The 20,289-nt window shown below is 45.5% G+C and overlaps 1 protein-coding gene across 2 annotated transcripts in view; it reads left to right on the top strand.

The window, feature by feature from the left end:
• The window catches only part of LOC115091516 (guanylate cyclase soluble subunit beta-2-like), a 143,222-nt gene that overhangs the window by 79,404 nt on the left and 43,529 nt on the right, over positions 1–20,289 (top strand). For both annotated transcript variants that reach the window (XM_029601721.1, XM_029601720.1), the window contains 2 exons: positions 1,805–2,021; positions 2,198–2,518. In XM_029601721.1, coding sequence (XP_029457581.1) covers positions 1,805–2,021; positions 2,198–2,518 — 538 coding nt within the window. The remainder of the gene's footprint in view (positions 1–1,804; positions 2,022–2,197; positions 2,519–20,289) is intronic.

Genomic DNA, 20,289 nt, shown 5'->3' on the forward strand with positions numbered 1-20,289 from the left:
ATGCAAACGTTACTCTGTTGGTTAAGCAAGGGAGACTTTGTTCAATTCTATTCTGCTATTCTCAAATTTAGGGGAAGATTTATCAAGCCACAATAGGGCTATAATGTGCATTAAACAGTGTTTATCATATGATATATCCCTATTGCAACAATATCATGCAGGGCTAATGAGACCTTACACAACACCCCCCCCCAAATAAAAAAAGTCCACCGGGGGTCTTACTGCCCACCCCCAGGGCAGTCCCCCCCAAAATAGTGTAAGAATAAATAGCAAGCACCATATGCTGATGCCTCAATCCCCTGCCCAAACCTTTCCCTATTAAATTCAACCCCCATAGTCCAATACCAGACCCCCCCTTTAAATCAAACCCCCTACCCCCAAGAGCTGACCCTCATATGATAGGGGTAAAGACCAGTTGGAACCATTTTGGAGATCTGGGGTGGGGCAGTAGCCACCCACGGTATATTTTGGAGTTTCAGGGAAGGGGAACTCTACTTGGCTTTCTATTTAATGGAAAGGAGGGTGGGGGTGGGGGAGTTGGTATTGGACCGGGTGGTTTTGGATTTAATGGGGATGGGTTTGGGCAAGGAAGTGGGACATTACCGCGCGATGCTTTTTATCTATTTTTACACTTTTTCTGGGGAAGGGCCATCTCGAATGGCAGCCCTGAGGTGGGTGGAGGTCTAGTAAGACTCCTAATGGCTTTTTATGAACTTTTGGGTAAGTTTTGTTTTGGGCCGCATGGCCCTTAAAGCAATTGCACCCCATGCATTGGGGGCTGCCAGTGCGTGTTTACTAGGCCCCAGCTGCATTGGTCTCGTGGACTTTTGTAGCGAGAAAATGAAAGTGGCGATACAGCTGCAATATTTTGTTGTGGATGGGGTAAAATATAACAGGACTGCCCCCTGTAATATTGGGCCCCTCTCATGATAAAAAGTTGTGGCTTTATCAATCTAGGCCTTGTGTTGAGAGCTGAGAGAACCTGAATAACGTTTTGTAAGTTAATACATAGGAGAGACCTAAGAGGGGTTGAGTTTCCAGATATTCCACTATATAATATCATTTGTCAGCTAAGGCATGTTACATACTGTACCACTGAGCTTGGAGAAATTCAGCATGCATGGTGCTGAATGCAAAACTGTAGTGCCTTATTCATTAGTGAGTGTTCTACATGTGTAAAAGAAGTCAAAATTAGGAGCAGTGGAACATCCATTAATTAACCCAGTGGTGATGGCTTGGAAATGTTAGGGCCTTTGGGTACATTTTTTTTTTATGCTAATTGTGGGGAACTTGGAATTTGCACCAGAGCTGGGGAAGTCCGTGTTTGGGGACTGGGCCAATCATTGATAGAGTAATGAGATAAAACAACTAATGGACTTCCAGAATACAACTTGAGCCTTATTTTAGTTATTTATATATTTGATTGATTGTTTGTTTAAAATTCAGATTTAATCCAAGAGGTTGATATTCAGCCAGCTGTCATCAGATATAGTTATCCGGACCCCTTTGACTGTAACTTTATCCAGATATGCAACCCAAATGCAGCTGGGCTGACCATCTTATTTGAAGTTATCTGGACAAAGTGAAACTATGCCTCAGGAATGCCCCCAGCAGCGCCTCTTTTTATCTGTTGTAGATTTTGCCTGGGCAACGATTTGTCCAGACAAAATGTAGCTGGGGAGCAGGGAACATTTTTTCAACTTCAGATTTATCTGGCTAACTCTAAAAGTTAGCCAGACAAACCCTTTGAATATTGACCTCTCTGGTAGTTTGACATACAGTATAATGTTTGTCTTCTGTGCAGTTAAGGGTGAAGCAGGCAGGAGTAAACATCCAAAAGTATGTCCCAGGTTTACAGACGATGGACATCAGTATAGATGACTACTTCACCATTATTCATCCACAAGTAACGTTCACCATTTCCAGCATACGCAAATTTATCAACAGCCAATTTGTTCTGAAAACCCGAAGAGAAATGATGCCTGAATCATGGAAAAAACAGCCCATGCTAAAACTCAGAGGTATTTAACTAAGATTTCTTTCTTTGGCTCACGTGGCTGAATATCTGGACTTCTTTTTCCAAACAAAATCCAGCAAGACAAACAGAGCATGCTTAATAAGAAAAGCAGTTTTTAAGATTCCAGTCTGCAATACAATACCTAACCCGAATAACGTGTTTTATTTATTTTACTATAAGGGCAAATGACTTGGATGGAGTCAATGCAATGCATGATATACCTGTGTTCCCCAAAGCTCCGCAGTTTACAAGAGCTGGAAGAACGCCAGATGCACATTTCTGACATTGCACAACATGACACAACCCGAGACCTCATCCTCCTGAACCAGCAGAGGCTAGCAGAGATAGAGCTGTCCAACCAGCTAGAGAGAAAGAAGGAAGAGCTAAGGATCCTTTCAAGGAATTTAGAAATAGAAAAAAAGAAAACGGAGACCTTGCTGTATGCTATGCTGCCCAAGCATGTAGCTAACCAGCTGAAGGAAGGCAAGAAAGTTGAAGCAGGTACTCTGTCATTTTGGGTATTAGTACATTGTTATAAATCATTGATAGTGCAGTTTGTTGAGTGATAAGAGCACTTGTTCATAGCCAACATTATACATCAGCAGTCTTAACCCCTTTAAATTGCATTGCCTGTCTGTGATTGTTGACTGGAGGGAAGCCAGCTGGCTTTGGTTTAATAGGGATAAGACAGTGTTCTAGCCGATTACGGGAAATGTCTGCACAGCTGGTAACATTTCCGTTGATTGTATAATACCAAAATAGCACTCTTTCGTATTACACATGGTCATAATTTGCTGCATGGTCACATATATGCTGAAGTTACTCATATCATTTCTGTTTATTGCACTTTTTAACATTAAAATACTTGATATTGCTTAAAAAATGAACACGAAGGGTGATGCAGCAGAAGAAGGGTGACCTGGTGGTTCATCTCCTACATCGTGGGCAGCTAGGTCTGGAAACACTGGGCAGGAGGCTTAGAGCATGTTTCTGTCCAGGTCAGTGTGGTTTACACAATCGACCAACATGGCCCCCGCTCAAGTCTGATTTTCAGGATAACCAAATTTTGTAGATCGGTCTAGTTCTTAGATCAAATATATGTAAACATGTTTCTTGCATATTCGTTGTGGATAGGGATGTGAATCGTGTCCTCGATCGTCTTAACGATCGATTTCGGCTGGGAGGGGGAGGGAATCGTATTGTTGCCGTTTGGGGGGGTAAAATATCGTGAAAAATCGTGAAAAATCGTTAAAAAATCGAAAAAATCGAAAAATCGAAAAACCGGCACATTAAAACCCCCTAAAACCCACCCCCAACCCTTTAAATTAAATCCCCCACCCCCAAATAACTTAAATAACCTGCGGGTCCAGCGGCGGTCCGGAACGGCAGCGGTCCGGAACGGGCTCCTGCTCCTGCATCTTGTCGTCTTCGGCCGGCGCCATTTTCCAAAATGGCGCCGAAAAATGGCGGCGGCCATAGACGAAAAAGATTGGACGGCAGGAGGTCCTTCCGGACCCCCGCTGGACTTTTGGCAAGTCTCGTGGGGGTCAGGAGGCCCCCCACAAGCTGGCCAAAAGTTCCTGGAGGTCCAGCGGGGGTCAGGGAGCGATTTCCCGCCGCGAATCGTTTTCGTACGGAAAATGGCGCCGGCCATACGCGTATGGCCAGCGCCATTTTCCGTACGGAAAATGGCGCCGGCAGGAGATCGACTGCAGGAGGTCGTTCAGCGAGGCGCCGGAACCCTCGCTGAACGACCTCCTGCAGTCGATCTCCTGCCGGCGCCATTTTCCGTACGAAAACGATTCGCGGCGGGAAATCGCTCCCTGACCCCCGCTGGACCTCCAGGAACTTTTGGCCAGCTTGTGGGGGGCCTCCTGACCCCCACGAGACTTGCCAAAAGTCCAGCGGGGGTCCGGAAGGACCTCCTGCCGTCCAATCTTTTTCGTCTATGGCCGCCGCCATTTTTCGGCGCCATTTTGGAAAATGGCGCCGGCCGAAGACGACAAGATGCAGGAGCAGGAGCCCGTTCCGGACCGCTGCCGTTCCGGACCGCCGCTGGACCCGCAGGTTATTTAAGTTATTTGGGGGGGGTTCGGGAGGGTGGGGGATTTAATTTAAAGGGTCGGGGGTGGGTTTTAGGGGGTTTTAGTGTGCCGGCTCACGATTCTAACGATTTATAACGATAAATCGTTAGAATCTGTATTGTATTGTGTTCCATAACGGTTTAAGACGATATTAAAATTATCGGACGATAATTTTAATCGTCCTAAAACGATTCACATCCCTAGTTGTGGATATTCTAAAAATCAGTACCATCTGTGGGCTATGAGGACCAGAGTTGAGCACCATTGTCCTACTGCTTTATGGTGCTAGATTGAGAAGGCTGTGGTTTTTCCCTCTCAGTATCCATGCCTATCACAGGCTAGCTGACTGCAGTTGAAGAGAAAAAGTTGAATAAAAAAGGACCGAAAGTGTTCATGTGTGAAGGCTTGTAGCAAAGCTTTGGACCTACTCTTCACAGGGCTATAAGTTAGGGATGAATCTACATCCATTCTCTTGAACTGCTATACAGGGGTTATGCCATGGTATTGCCCAGAAAATGGGTATATGAAGCTTGAAAGACATGGGTTGGAAGCTGAAGGAGGCGCGGGGGGGATACAAACAAAAGGACATATTTTACTGTAACCCTTTCTTGCAGTTGGCACATATCCTGAACTGATAAACAAGTACTCTTTTATACGTTTTTGACGATTTTACTACTGAAATATTCAAAATGACGTCAAACAACAAATATCTTTCAAACTTAGCAACGTGCGCTATATGCTGTACAAAAATCTTGACACCCAGAAAAATGCTTATATATCATATGTGACCTTCATAACGCCCTGCAGTATCCTTGGGCATTGCTGCTCCATTTGTTATATTGTTTAAGGGCCATTTTTAATCATTGGTCGTGCGTAATTTCAAATTTTCTTTTTTGTCTTTTTCAAAATTATAATAAAACTCGATATTGTATCGCAAGTAAAAGCTTTTCAATACATTAGGTATTCACCGGTATTTAGTACTTCCCTTGAGATGGCGGAATTCCGCTCTGTTCAGGTTGAATGCATACGTTCCCTTTGAGGAGATAGCAGAGCTTGGTCCAACGTGATCACGTTTCACGTCCCAGTTGCCTCAGGGACCTCTCTGATATTGATATTTGTATTGCCGGTGCTCCTGGTTTCAAAGGATTTTTTCTTTTCATGATTTCATTTCGGATAAATTAACATGTTCCAAACCCACATCCATGATTTAAACTAGGCGGTGTGCGGAAGTCTAATGCAGAGAGCTTGTTTGTCCCGGGTGCAGAAGGCGCATGACAAGCGTTCAGGAACAGCATTTGAGGCAGCACAAGTGGCCCGTTTAGAGTGGCCTATGTGGCCAATGCTCTGTACGGACAAGGTCGAACTTCTGCCAGGAGTATGGTCTCAGCGGTGGTGGAGCGCAGGCTCTTGTGGCTGCAAAATTGGTCAGTGAATGTGTGGTCTAAGGTCCAGCTGTTGAACCTCCCTTTCAGGGGAAGCTCCTCTATGGGGAGGATTTGGACAAATTCATGAAGCAGTTGGTAGAGTCAAAAGGCAATAAGTTGCCTGAAGACAGAAAGGGTACTAAGAAGTCTTTTCCACTGTGAGCCTGCTTTCGGGAGGCCAGGAGATTTTGAGCAGGGAGAACCCCTGCACAAGCTTCATAGAATCAGAGTTCGAGCAGACTGCAGCTCTTTTGGAATAAGCACAGGTCCCCTAGGGATGGAAGGTCCCAAGGGGGAGCAGAAGTAAGGTAGGACAATGAAGGTGTGAGGATCCACTCCTCTCAGGAGGCTATCGGAGGGAGGCTCTCTCTTTTTTACATGAGTAGACCAGAATAACGTTGGACCGGTGGGTCCTGGAGGTGGTAAGAACATAAGAACATAAGAAAATACCATACTGGGTCAGACCAAAGGTCCATCAAGCCCAGCATCCTGTTTCCAACAGTGGCCAATCCAGGCCATAAGAACCTGGCAAGGACCCCAAAACTAAGTCTATTCCATGTTACCATTGCTAATGACAATGGCTATTCTCTAAGTGAATTTAATAGCAGGTAATGGACTTCTCCTCCAAGAACTTATCCAATCCTTTTTTAATCACAGCTATACTAACTGCACTAACCACATCCTCTGGCAACAAATTCCAGAGTTCAATTGTGCGTTGAGTAAAAAAGAACTTTCTCCGATTAGTTTTAAATGTGCCCTATGCTAACTTCATGGAGTGCCCCCTAATCTTTCTACTATCCGAAAGAGTAAATAACCGATTCACATCTACCCGTTCTAGACCTCTCATGATTTTAAACATCTCTATCATATCCCCCCTCAGTCGTCTCTTCTCCAAGCTGAAAAGTCCTAACCTCTTTAGTCTTTCCTCATAGGGTAACTGTTCCATTCCCATTATCATTTTGGTAGCCCTTCTCTGTACCTTCTCCATCGCAATTATATCTTTTTTGAGATGCGGCGAACAGAATTGTACACAGTATTCAAGGTGCGGTCTCACCATGGAGCGATACAGAGGCATTATGACATTTTCCGTTTTATCCACCATTCCCTTTCTAATAATTCCCAACATTCTGTTTGCTTTTTTGACTGCTGCAGCACACTGAACCGACGATTTCAATGTGTTATCCACTATGACACCTAGATCTCTTTCTTGGGTTGTAGCACCTAATAAGGAACCCAACATTGTGTAATTATAGCATGGGTTATTTTTCCCTATATGCATCACCTTGCACTTATCCACATTAAATTTAATCTGCCATTTGGATGCCCAATTTTCCAGTCTCACAAGGTCTTCCTGCAATTTATCACAATCTGCTTGTGATTTAACTACTCTGAACAATTTTGTGTCATCTGCAAATTTGATTATCTCACTTGTATTTCTTTCCAGATCATTTTTAAATATATTGAAAAGTAAGGGTCCCAATACAGATCACTGAGGCACTCCACTGTCCACTCCCTTCCACTGAGAAAATTGTCCATTTAATCCTACTCTCTGTTTCCTGTCTTTTAGCCAGTTTGCAATCCACAAAAGGATATCACCACCTATCCCATGACTTTTTACTTTTCCTAGAAGCCTCTCATGAGGAACTTTGTCAAAAGCCTTCTGAAAATCCAAGTATACTATATCTACCGGTTCACCTTTATCCACATGTTTATTAACTCCTTCAAAAAAGTGAAGCAGATTTGTGAGGCAAGACTTGCCCTGGGTAAAGCCATGCTGACTTTGTTCCATTAAACCATGTCTTTCTATATGTTCTGTGATTTTGATGTTTAGAACACTTTCCACTGTATAGCAGTTACGCCTTAGAATTTTCTCGGCCGCTGAGGGATGCCTTTGTAGTCTCCCGCTGTGTCTCCCAGAGGAAGCGGGAGGTGGTGCAGGACAAGCTGCAGCAATTGCAGCTTCTTCACATCATTGTTCCGGTGCCTCCTCAGGAGAGGGGGCAAGGCAGATATTCAGTGTACTGCGTGGTGCCAAAGAAGGAAGTGATCTTTCGGCCCGTTCTCGATCTGCATAAGGTGAATGCTGCCCTCCGAGTGCCACAGTTTCAGATGGAGTCACTGCACACAGTAATAGTGGCCGTCCGCAAAGGGGAGTTTTTAGCATCCCTGGATCTGTCAGAGGCCTATCTTCATATCTCTATTTGACCCGAACATCACCAGTTTCTGAGATTCATGTTCTGGGAGAACATTTCCAATTTAAAGCTCTTCCTTTTGGGTTAGCGATGACGCCACGCATATTCACAAAGGGATGGTAGTTGTGGCGCCGGCTCTCAGTAAGGAGGGCGTCCTGGTACACCTGTACCTGGACGATTGGCTCATTTGAGTGAAGTCTGAAGTAGAGTGTGGTTGATCAGTCCAGCGTGTGCTCCAACTTCTGGGGGTGCGGGCTGGGCAATGAACCTCGCAAAGAGTCATCTGAAGCCAACTCAATCTTTGGAGTATCAGTGCGAATATTCTCAGATAATGCGATGACAGTAGCATACATCAATCATCAGGGCGGTACGAAGAGTTATCTAGTGCCGTTGGAAGCGCAGGAGCTGTTCCTGTGGGCGGAGAAACATCTGGAGAGACTAACTGCTTCTCATGTGGCCGGAGTGGACAACATGGAAGCGGACTTCCTCAGCAGACAGCGTTTGGATCCGGGGGAGTGGGAGTTTCAGCAGAAGCCTTCACTTTGCTACAAACAAGGTGGGGCAAACCAGTGATAGACCCCATGGCAACTCTGGCGAATGCGAAAACAGATCGTTTTCTCAATCGCAGACAGGAGGTCGGATCGGAGGGCATCGATGCTCTCGTTCAACCGTGGCTGACACACCTCTTGCTGAACGTGTTTCCTTCATGGTCATTCATAGGCTGGGTACTACGGCACATCGAAACTCATTTGGGCAGGGTGATTCTGGTGGTGCCTGAGTGGCTGCGGCAGCCATGGTTTGCAGACCTTCTGCATCTTGCAGTAGATGGACCCATTTGCTTGGTTCATCTCTCAGGGTTACTTCATCAGGGATTGGTATTTTCAGATCAGGAAGATCACTTCTGTCTAGCAGCCTGGCTTTTGAGAGTTGGCGGCTCCTTTTGAAGGGATATTTAGAGCCGATGATTGCAACTTTGCTTCAGGTGAGGAGGCCTTTCACTTCAATGGCTTATGTCTGGGTGTGGAGAGTATTCTAATCCTGGTGCTTGCAAAATAGAGTACAGCCCTTAGAGGTGGCGTCCCGCAGATCTTGGAATTTCTGCAGTGTGGGTTATCTAAGGGGCTAGCTTATAATTCCCTTCAGGTCCAGGTAGCATCTTTGGGTTCCCTGCATGGCAGGATTCAGGGAAAGTCGCTGGCCTCTCATCTGGATGTGGCTCGTTTTCTGAGAGGGGCAAAGTAACTGCGTCCTCCGGTGCGGAAGATCTGCCCGGTGTGAAATTTGAATTTGGTTCTTTGGGTGCTGTGTGAACCCCTTTTGAGCGAATGTGAAGGCTGTCATTGAAAGATTTAACCTTGAAGACTGTTTTCCTAGTGGCTATCTGTTTGGTTAGGCGAATTTCTGAGTTGCAAGCGTTGTCATGTAGGGACCCTTTCCTCCATTTTTCGGACGATGGAGTCTCTTTACAAATGGTTCTGTCCTTTTTGCCAAAGGTATTCTCCTCTTTTCACCTTAATCAGGTGGTTGTGCTTCCTGCCTTTTTGAACTTGGCAGCCGATTCTTCGATGACTCGAACATCACTTATTGGACATGCATCGTATCCTTTTGTGATATCTCAAGGTGATGAATCCCTTTCAGAGATCGGATTATCTGTTTGTCTTGTTCATTGGAGGAAAGAAGGGAAACAAGGCTTCCAAAAGCACGATTGCTCGCTGGTTAAAGGAGAATTTAGCTTCGGCTTACAACTGCAAGGGCAAGCAGGTGCTGGAGGGGTTGCGAGCGCATTCCACTGGGCGCAGGCGACCTCGTGGACAGAGTGTCGGTTGCTTTCTCAGCAGGAAATCTGTCATGCGGAGACGTGGACTTCTCTTCACACTTTTATCAAACATTACCGCTTAGATGTGCATGCTCCAGAAGATGAGAGGTTTGGGGAAAGTGTATTGTGTGTGTGTTTTTCGGGTTTCTGCCCAGAATAGAGGGGCTTATGTACATCCCACTCATCTAGACTGATCCGGGGTATGAACAGGAAAGGAAAATTGGTTCTTGCCTGCTAATTTTCATTCCTGAAGTACCACGGATCAGTCCAGAGACCAGTCCACTTCTGACGAAAGACTTCCTCGCTTCTGGAGATGACTAGGCTGATTGAACTGACATTTGATTTGATAAAAAAAAAACTGTACATAGTTGGTATATGTTTTGTTAAATCATGGGGGCCTAGTTTGCAGGGGGCTCCAAGACTCTGTTCACCCAAGGTTTATTGGGGGTTGTTAAGGTAGATGGCTTTGGTATAGGTCAATACTGAGGGACTGCAGGTGGCACTCTCGGTTATGTAGCAGTGCCTCAAAGTTTTGTTCTCTGCCTCCATCTGCTGGTAGGGATGCATAAACCCACTCGTCTGGACTGATCCGTGGTACTTCAGGAACAAAAATTAGCAGGTAAGAACCAATTTTCCTTTCCCCAAGAATAGAAAAATACAACTTTCAAACTTGAATTCTGATCTCTTCCCACACTGGGTACTGCAACCTCTCCTTATGCTGGTCAGGAAAAAAGTACAGTCCCTCCTGACCACCCTGAGCAGGGGATTCAGCCTGCCAGGAATGGAACAGATCAAACAAGGTGGAGTTCTGGAAAAACTCTCTTAATGTCCTTTTTCCTTTTAGCCCTATTACTGGAACTGGCAAAACATGTGCCTCTCTTCCTTTTTGTCAGACTGGGGGCCTAACTCAGAGAGCACATCTGAAACACAACCTTCCCTTTCAAATGCAACTTACATCTGCCCCGCACTCTCCTAGACTAGCCTGCCCTCCTCCCTTGTGCCTAAGGGACATTCTATTCCAGACAAACTCTGGGGGAGATGCTGTAATTAATGGTTTGTCCCTCTGCAGCTGACTACCAAGGGCTGGGACTAGGGACATCTAGTGGAGACCACTAGGGGGTCTCTACATTACCATGGTGCAATACCCCATTCACAAGGTCAGTTCATTACCTGAGTCCAGGGCAGAAGTGGAGGTAGGTCCCTTTTTTAGCAAATTCCTTCAACCCTTCACAGAGTTGGAGCCATGGTGCTGCCACCTGAAGAGAGCGAATAGTGGAAATTAATCCCCCCACACCCCATGCTTCAAGACCACAAATTGAACACAGGGTTGAGACAGAATGGGAGATGTCATACTCTCTGGTTTCCTTTATTTTTCATAGCAAAAGGAGATAGATTGCTGTTCAAACAAACTGCAGTAGAGCCCATGTCAATGCAAATTATCTATTTACAGCCTCCATTGAGTTTCCATTCTAGGTAACTGAATTTAAACCCTCTCAAATCAGCACTCTCACTCTCTTTAGAGCGACTAAACTTTCTTCAAAGCAATCTTCTCTTCAAGGATGTACTATTTTTAAAGGATTCCCTTTTATTCTCTGCAACTCTCCCATTCCTAGAATTAATTACTCACAGACCAGTCCTTCTCTGGTCCGAGGCAGGCATCACTGTCCTACCTTCAGTCAAATATTTACTCAGCATTTTCCTGAGTCTTTGAAACAGGCATACACCTGTACGCTCCTTCTGCTCCTCCTCTGCCATTGTCCTTCCCTTTTTCTTACCCCCTGGAATCTCTGAAGCTCCCTCTACCTCTAGGGGTTTGTTGCATTTGGTGGTCCATGGGCTCCTCCCATGAACTACTGCACCTACCTCTTGGGCCAGGCCTTCTCCCTCAACCTAGGATGCCACCAGACTACCTCTTCTTCCAGCGTGGCGGGACACCATGCTGTGATGCAGCAGGATGTCACTGAAGATCCCTGCCACAGGATGCCGCCAACACCACCTGGCCCTGCTCCTCCTGGGGCATGCGCGTGCCCGACAGCCTCATTCTTAAAGGGTCCATGGCAGAAAAACCCAGCAGGTACCTTCTGATGAAATCATTCTCTCTGGTCTATATAAGGCCACTGCAGACATCCCTCTGATGCCTCAGCAACAGATCTCCCTACTGCTTAGTAGTGTGAGTTGCTTCTCCATTCTTGTCTCTGCATTCTCCAGTTCCTGCATCTTCAGTTCCAGTTCTTCATCATCATCTTCAGTTCCACTGGTTGTTGTCCAGTGTTCTTCAGTGTTCCTTGTCTCATCGTCTGCCCGTCTGTTCTGCTCCTCACTTTCCTGCTCTGCCTGTCCATCCCACCTTCACTTTGGGTGGATACCCGGTATTAACTTCAGCTTGCCTCCTAAACTTCTGTGTACGCTGCCTGCCACTTGCCACAGCCTGTTTACTGGACCTCCTTGAATGCTGCTTACCACTACCCAGTTTGCTTTCATATTCACCTGTGCCATATCTGCTGTACCCTCAAAAGGATCTCCATCCCATCAGCAGAGGCCCCCACCTAAGACCTGCCGGCTCCAGTACCCAAAGACTCAACTTGAGGGAAACATGGGCTGGTATAGGCGAAGCTCCAATTGGGCCTCTGCCTCATTCGGATCGAACCTGCAGGGTCCCCACTATCGGCTCCTCCCTGCAAGTCGCGTCAACTCTATCTTGGCCCAAGGGTCCACAAATGCAACAGGGTGTTTTGGGGCCAAATCATTCTTGTCCCTTCACTCTCTGAAGCAAGCCCTTTAGCAATATTCCTGTGCTGAGCATTACATAGAAACATAAATAGAAATGATGGCAGAAGAAGACCAAATGGCCCATCCAGTCTTCCCAGCAAGCTTTCATACTTATTTTTCTCATATTTATCTGTTACTCTGACCGCTGAGGTCAGGGCCCTTATTGGTAACTTTTTGGTTCTAATTTCCTTTCACCCCCGCCAATTGATGTAGAGAGCAGTGCTGGAGCTGCATCAATGTGAAGTATCAAGCCTAATTGGTTAGGGGTAGTAACCGCCGCAATAAGCAAGCTACTCCCATGCTTATTTGTTTGCCCAGCCTGTCCAATTTAGTCCTTGTTGGTTGTTGTCTGAATATAAATCCTCTTTTCTTCGTTCCCCATTTTCATCCATTCTTTATTTTGTAATTGTCATAACACACAATAATCAAACATTATTTTTTTAGTAGCTGTGGGACTGATTCCATTTCATCATTTTAGATCTTTTGTAGCTACTGGGTTACAATGGTGTAATACCTATGTTAATTTATGAGCAGTCAGACTATAAGTTGAGGGTTGGCTCAGTAGTAATGCTGTTCACTGCCATGTGGAGGGTCCCCAGTTCAATTTCTGTACCATGGTTTGTTTGGGGCTGGGGATGTTATGGAGTTGGGGTTTGCAGTTCCTGGGTAAGGAGGAGGGAGTTAAGGTTATTTTTAAGGGTGCTACCTGCTGGTTGGATTTATAGAAACATAGAAACATAGAAATGATGGCAGAAGAAGACCAAATGGTCCATCCAGTCTGCCCAGCAAGCTTTCACAATTTTTTTTTTCATACTTTTCTGTTACTCTTGTCCCTTTAAATAACTTTTTTGGTTCTATTTCCCTTCCACCCCCGCCATCGTAGATAGCAGTGCTGGAGCTGCATCTGAGTGAAGTATCCAGCTAATTGGTTTGGGGTAGTAACCGCTGTAATAAGCCAGCTACTCCCACGCTTGTTTATCCAGCCTATGAATTCAGTCTTTGTTGGTTATTTGAATATAAATCCTCCTTTCATTCCCCCTGCTGTTGAAGCAGTGAGCTGCGCTGGATATGTATTCTAAGTGAAGTATCAGGCTTGATTTGGGATAGTAACTGCCGTAACAAGCAAGCTACACCCATGCTTATTTGTTTTACCCAGACTATGTAATTCAGTCCTTGTTGGTAGATGTCTGAATATAAAACATCTTTTCTTCATTGCCCCTGCTGTTGAAGCAGAGAGCTATGCTGGATATACATTGAAAGTGAAGTATCAGGCATTTTTGGTTTGGAGTAGTAACCGCCGTAAAAAGCAAGCTACTCCCCTGCTTTTATGTGAATGCAAATCCTTTTTTCCACATTTCTTCTTGCTGTTGAAGCATAGAGAAATGTTGGAGTCGCATTAACCATGTGTATGTTTATTGAATAAGGATATTCATCTCCAGGTAGTAGCCGTCATTCCCGCAAGCCACCCCCAAGCCTCTTCTCTTCATTCACATCCTCTAGACTTTATTGATCCACAGTATTTATCCCACGCCCCTTTGAAATCCTTCACAGTTTTGGTCTTCACCACTTCTTCTGGAAGGGTATTCCAGGCATCCACCATCCTCTCCGTGAAGAAATACTTCCTAACATTGGTTCTGAGTCTTCCTCCCTGGAGTTTTAAATCATGACCCCTGGTTCTGCTGATTTTTTTGCAACGGAAAAGGTTTGTCGTTGTCTTTGGATCATTAAAACCTTTCAAGTATCTGAAAGTCTGTATCATATCACCCCTGCTCCTCCTTTCCTCCAGGGTGTACATATTTAGATTCTTCAATCTCTCCTCATAAGTCATTTGATGAAGACCATCCACCTTTTTGGTTGCTCTTCTCTGGACCGCTTTCATCCTGACTCTGTCCCTTCAGAGATACAGTCTCCAGAACTGAACACAGTACTCCAGGTGAGGCCTCACCAAGGACCTGTACAAGGGGATAATCACTTCCCTTTTCCTACTCGATATTCCTCTCTCTATGCAGCCCAGCATTCTTCTGGCTTTAGCTATCGCCTTGTCACATTGTTTCGCTGACTTCAGATCATTAGACACTATCACCCCAAGGTCTCTCTCCTGCCCCGTGCACATCAGCCCTTCTCCCCCATTCGAATACAGTTCATTCGGATTTCCACACCCTATATGCATGACTCTGCACTTCTTGGCATTGAATCTCAGCTGCCATATCTTTGACCACTCTTCCAGTTTCCTTAAATCCCGTCTCATTCTCTCCTCTCCTTCTGGCATGTCCACTCTGTTGCAGATCTTAGTGTCATCCGCAAAAAGACAAACCTTTACCTTCTATCCCATCCGCAATGTCGCTCACAAAGATATTGAACAGGACTGGTCCCAACACTGACTCTTGCGGCACTCCGCTCAACACCGCTCTCTCTTCAGAGTAAGTTCCATTTACCATCACACATTGTCTTCTGTATGTCAACCAGTTTGCAATCCAGGCCACCACCTTGGCACTCCCTCCTAAGCTTCTTATTTTATTCACCAGTCTCCTGTGCGGAACCGTATCAAAAGTTTTGCTGAAGTCCAAGTAGATGACATCGAGTGCTCTTCCTTGATCCAATTCCTTGGTTACCCAGATTTGTCTAATAGGATCTTCCCCTGGTGAATCCATGCTGCCTCTGGTCCAGCAAGGGTTCCAGAAGAAGCCCTACTACTAATACTACTTCTTAACATTTCTATAGTGCTATATGACATATGCAGTGCTGTACAAAGCTACAAAAAGACAGTCCCTTCTCAATAGAGTTTACAATCTAATAAAACAAACATACAGGACAAGACACTTGATGTATTTCATAAAGCAAGACAATGGTTAAAAAGAAAAGAAAGTTAGTTAACAAGACTAAAAGCAGACAATCAGGCCTAACATTTAAAAGTGGTTTCAAAAAGGTGAGCCTTTAAATGGGATTTAAACATGGCAAGGGAGGGAGCATGACACACCAGTTCAGGAAGACTATTCCAAGCACACGGTGCAGCCAGGTGAAAAGCATGGAGTTGGGAATTGGCAGTGGAGGAGAAGGGCACAGATAGGAGTGAGTACAACAGGATGGGTGTAGAGAGAGATAAGAGAGGAAAAGTAGTGAGGTGCATGGCTCTGGCTCTGGCCTCAGGAAAATTGCTGCAATGATCAGACTAGAAACAGTGAGAGAGGTCTATTAAAATAGTGGAAAAATCTCTGGGTAGTAGTGAATGAAGGTTCACGGTGTCAGATCCCAGTCCTGGTTCCGACTTGACCTGGAATTAAAAGGAGAAAGGAGGAAGTGCCAGGCCAGACTTTAATGTAATCTGCATAAACTGTTGATGAATGTGAAAATATTTCCACCTTACAAACCACACAGGAGATAAATTGGTCTCTGTACAGAACATGCTTAATGAAGTAAACAAGGAGTTTCCCTAGGCTGGTACTTCATAATTCCTTTGCACCCTCAGGATTGCAGCTTGTTTGCTCTTTTAATTAAGATTTTGACAGACTGTGAAGTTGTACTGATACCTTCTCTTGATTTAACCTCTAGGGAGGAAACAAATCCATAGCTGAGATGCAAATGAGAGCTCGGATGGTATAGCTATAGAGGTTTTTCTTTTCTGACATTACCACAATCTCAAGCACTAGAAAAAAATCCAGTATATTTTGCTAGAGTGCTATTGTTAAATTGGTGGCCTTTTGGATTAGTATTTTATATCTCTTTGTTTGCTAATTTTGTATTTGTACATCAATTCCTATCCCTCTTTCATATTTCAGCACTACTAGCTGCTAGAAGCGTGCAGGGCAAAAAGTTTCATGAAGTTTTTGTTTTGTTTCATTTAGAGGCCAGTTTCTGTGATGTTTAGGGGATTTTCTGTTTTTTATTTTAATTTGTTTTATTTCAGAAAATAGTGTGCACTATTTTCTGATACCTAAAAACAGTTAGATAAATAAATCAATCAATCAATCAATCAATAAATAACCCAGTCATCCTGACAAACATCCCACCCGTCTGAAAATTTATCCCACTTCATGTCTCAGACTCTGGGGACCCCCTCTCCTACCCCCTGACACCCCAAGAGATGGCTGATGTTCCCCCAGAAATGGTTATAGTGTAAACCCTAGTCAAAGATCCCACCCCAAACCCCCAATCCCTCCCCTTTGATAAAAGAAAATAGCCCTCCCTGGGGGCTGGCCCTCCATCCCCCATCCTATCCCACCCTCCCAACTACTTCTAACTTACCAAATCTACTCTGCTGGTTTAATTTGGCAGGAGTGACTCCTCTGCTCCAGACCTGGCGACTGCCATTTTGGAAAATGTTGCTGCAGCCTCTATCACATGACAGGCGCTAACGGCAGGCTAGCGCCATTTTGGAAAATGGCAGCTGTCATGTCTGGCATTTAGGGTTGCTCCGAGCCCCCACTAGTCCAGCAGAGCAGATTTGGTAAGTCTGAGGGTGGGCTAGAGAGGGGAATGGGGGGGGGAGGCTGGCTCTCAGGGGTTGAGGGTGGGCCGTGTGATCAGGATTTTCACAAATATAACCTTTTCTGGGGGAACTTCAGCCACCTCCAGGGGTGGCAGAAGGGTGGGATAGAGATATTCAGAGATCCTTGAGTTGGGATGTTTGTTAGGGGTACTGGTATGTACTATTTGCAAATATCGCACATCGTTTCCAAATAATTTGCATTAAAAACAATAGAAAATAAAACACAACATTTTTGGGTTTTTTCCTATCGTTTAGATTTAAAAACATTTTGAAATGACATAGACAATATCGCTGACATTATCTATGAATTTTCAAATTAAAGCACATCCCTACTAGCTGCCAAGTTATATTTGATTGATTGGAAGCAGGAAAGATGTGCTATTGAGATAAGGAAGTATTCTTGTGGATTACTGGCTAATCTCGGAGAAAGGAATTTGCCCAGGTAACTAAGCAGTTACCTGGATAAATTGACTTCCCTTCAGTGGCCAAAGGTACACACACTGTTTCATAGCATGCATGCTTCTGGCCGTAGGAAAAGGGGTGGGAAGGCAAAGTACATGGAGATTTAATTTTGAAATCCCTTTGCACCAAAAGTCTGTGGGTATTTTTGTTCCTGTGGATCCCATAGGCCCTCAATTTTCAAAGGGAAATTCTGCTAAAAGCCACTTGCTGATGGTGCTGCTAGAAGATTATGGAAAACTGCTGGAGACAGGAGAAGAAGGGCAAGAAGATGTGGGCAGGGTAGTCCGGGGGTAGGGCAGGATTAGAGGCTCCAGGCACAGTGGTCATTTGCTGCTGTGCTTGGGATCGCGCGCCGGCAGTTGGCCCATGCGCGCAACTTGCGTCTGCCCAGAGGCAGGCGCAAAAGATAAATTAAAAATTTGGGGGGGCGGTGTAAGAGTAGGGCTAGCGGGAGGAAAGGTTAGGGGAAGGGGTGGGAAGGTCAGGTTAGGGGGAAGGGAACAGGGAAGGCAGTGCGGCTCGGCGCACGCAAGGTGCACAATTGTGCGCCCCCTTGCGTGTGCCGACCCCTGATTTTATAACTTGCGCGTGCCTGCACGCGTAAGTTATAAAATCGGGTGTACATGTGCCCATGCCAGGTAGCGCGCTCACATATAGGCCGCGCACGCTTCTTTTAAAATCTACCCCATTATGCGCTAAAAGTAAAATTTTAAACTCACAATTCATTATTCAGTAATGGCTTCTATCTAGCCACCCTTCCATGCAGGCCAGGTGTATGGTTGACTGGTGCACCAGAACTCTAGTCTCAGCCAGTGAACTCTGTAGCTCCTTCAAAGTGAAAAATAAAAAAAACCAATGTCCCTACACACTCATTCCCCCCCAGCACATATCTGGCCCCCACATGCTCATTCCCCCCCCCCCCCCAAGCACGTCTTTCCCCTCACATATTCCCCCTCCCCACCCCATCCAAGCACATCTCTGGCCCCCTCAAACTCATTCTCCCTCCCAGCACACTCATTCCTCCCCCCTTCTTTTGATTGTTGCCAGTTAAATGCTTCACTCCCTTCAGCGTTCAAGCCTGCCGTGCTGCATAAAATCTTCCTCCGTCACCAGACGCTGTTGCTTGCCGTCAGTGCCTGTCTACCCACGTGCTCCTCTGACGGTGGTCAGGCCTCATCAGCAGCAGCAGCCAATCACAGGGACAGCTGGGCTCAAGTAGCACTCATCAAGCCCAAAAAAACGCGATTGACAGAAAATAATGCCCAATAATAAGCAACCCGCGAACTGAAAAACAAAACAGTGAATCATTAGAAAAAAAAAGACTAAACTCATGGGAAATAAGTCAGGTTGGCAACACTGCTCTGCAATAGTAACAGCAGGAGGCCAGCCAATCTTGCAAGGGAGAGCGAGCAGGGAGAGAAGCAGCAGCAGATAGGTGCTGCTCTCCGATGCCCTCTGCTGGCAGGAGGATATCCTGCAGGCTAGGAAGGAAGAAAAACAAGACTGATGGCGCCTCCTCTTTTTATACTGGGCTCTTCTCGCGGCACACCTGTAAGTCAGTCCTGGCACCCTAGTCTACTGCGGAACACCAGTTGCGAAACACTGGTATAGAAAATTTGGTCTTTTGAGTTCTTGAAGAGTCAAGAGCTGTTTTTTTTTTTCCATTTTCCCTGCAAAGTTTTCCCCAATAACCCAACTTGGTATTTTGTCCTTCTACAGGAGCTTCCTTTTCAGTACACTCCCTGTCTGAGAGGGTCTGCCTCAATTTTTGGAAGAGAGATATTGTGAATTTTGTCCAAGTTTTTGGATATTTCTTCTCATTCTGGGGAACATCATGTACCCTTTGGAGAGGGTCAGATCCCAATCCAGAGCACAGGGGCTCTCCTGCTACTTCCTAGAAGAAGCAAGAGCAGTGACAGCATCACCCAGCGTGGAAGTTTTGGACTCGGAGTATTTGGGATTTTTTCCCCTTTTTGGTAGTGCAGAGGTTTGACCACACCTCCTCACAAATTGGGGCCAGGAGCTTGGGAATCTGGTTCAGGAATTCAGACACCAGATTCTTTCTTCTGAGAAGTCACACACATCTACAAGGAAATGTGGGAAGAAGAATCAAGATCTGGAGGAGGCCCTCCACAGGATCTCCACCCCTAAGAGGTGGGAAAGAGACAGTGCTTTGGATTCAGGTAGAATCTTTTCGGGCTTCAGGATCTCCCCAGTAGGATTTCCCTCACACACTGGGTCAGTTTGTACACTGAGGAGAAAAGTGACAAGCTATACCTCTGAGATTTGAAAAAATGGACACAAGCCCAGCATCATAGAGGCATTGTAAATATTTCCACCTTACAGTTTTGGTTGACTAATAGCTATTGGACCGTGATGGAAGTTTTTTAAATAATCAGTGCCCAGCCTGTTTGACCCTGAGATAAAGACATCACCAGAAAGATATACACACTTCAGGAGAAGCACTCCATCACCCGGGCCACAAAAGACTACCTTTACCTCCATATAAAGAATCCACCACTTGGGATCTGCAGAGAAGGGGAATATGTAGAATAAATATTTTTATGGCCCTAGGGGAAACAGCACCCCTCCCCCTCCCCAAGGTTACATACTCATAAATACTTCAGTTTACTCTCTCTTGGACATAATGCAGCTCTGTGTACATCAATAGACTCTGTTCTGATTCAGAGCCCATTTGTTCACAGCTCTCATTCAAGTAGATAGCTAGGTACATTCCCTAGTGTCCCCGATTCTCCCTCTTTTAATGTTATCCAGCTCAAAATCAAGCTCACACCCATGGGACTTCTGACTCTCTTCCACATCTCCTTCCAGCCCAATTCTCTTTGCTGCTTCCCTTTGAGGAGAAATACCTTATGCCTTGGGCTTTTCCCCTTGAGGTTGTGGGTTGTGCCCAGGGTGCCGTCAAGCGAGACGGCACCCTGGGCACAACCCACTCACCAGATAGGTTCTCTCCAAAAACACCCCACCAAAATCCTCTTATCACCCCTTTTATAGTGGATGAACCACACCCTCTATAGC

The sequence above is a fragment of the Rhinatrema bivittatum genome, chromosome 5, assembly GCF_901001135.1.
Source record: "Rhinatrema bivittatum chromosome 5, aRhiBiv1.1, whole genome shotgun sequence".
NCBI classification, from domain to species: domain Eukaryota; kingdom Metazoa; phylum Chordata; class Amphibia; order Gymnophiona; family Rhinatrematidae; genus Rhinatrema; species Rhinatrema bivittatum.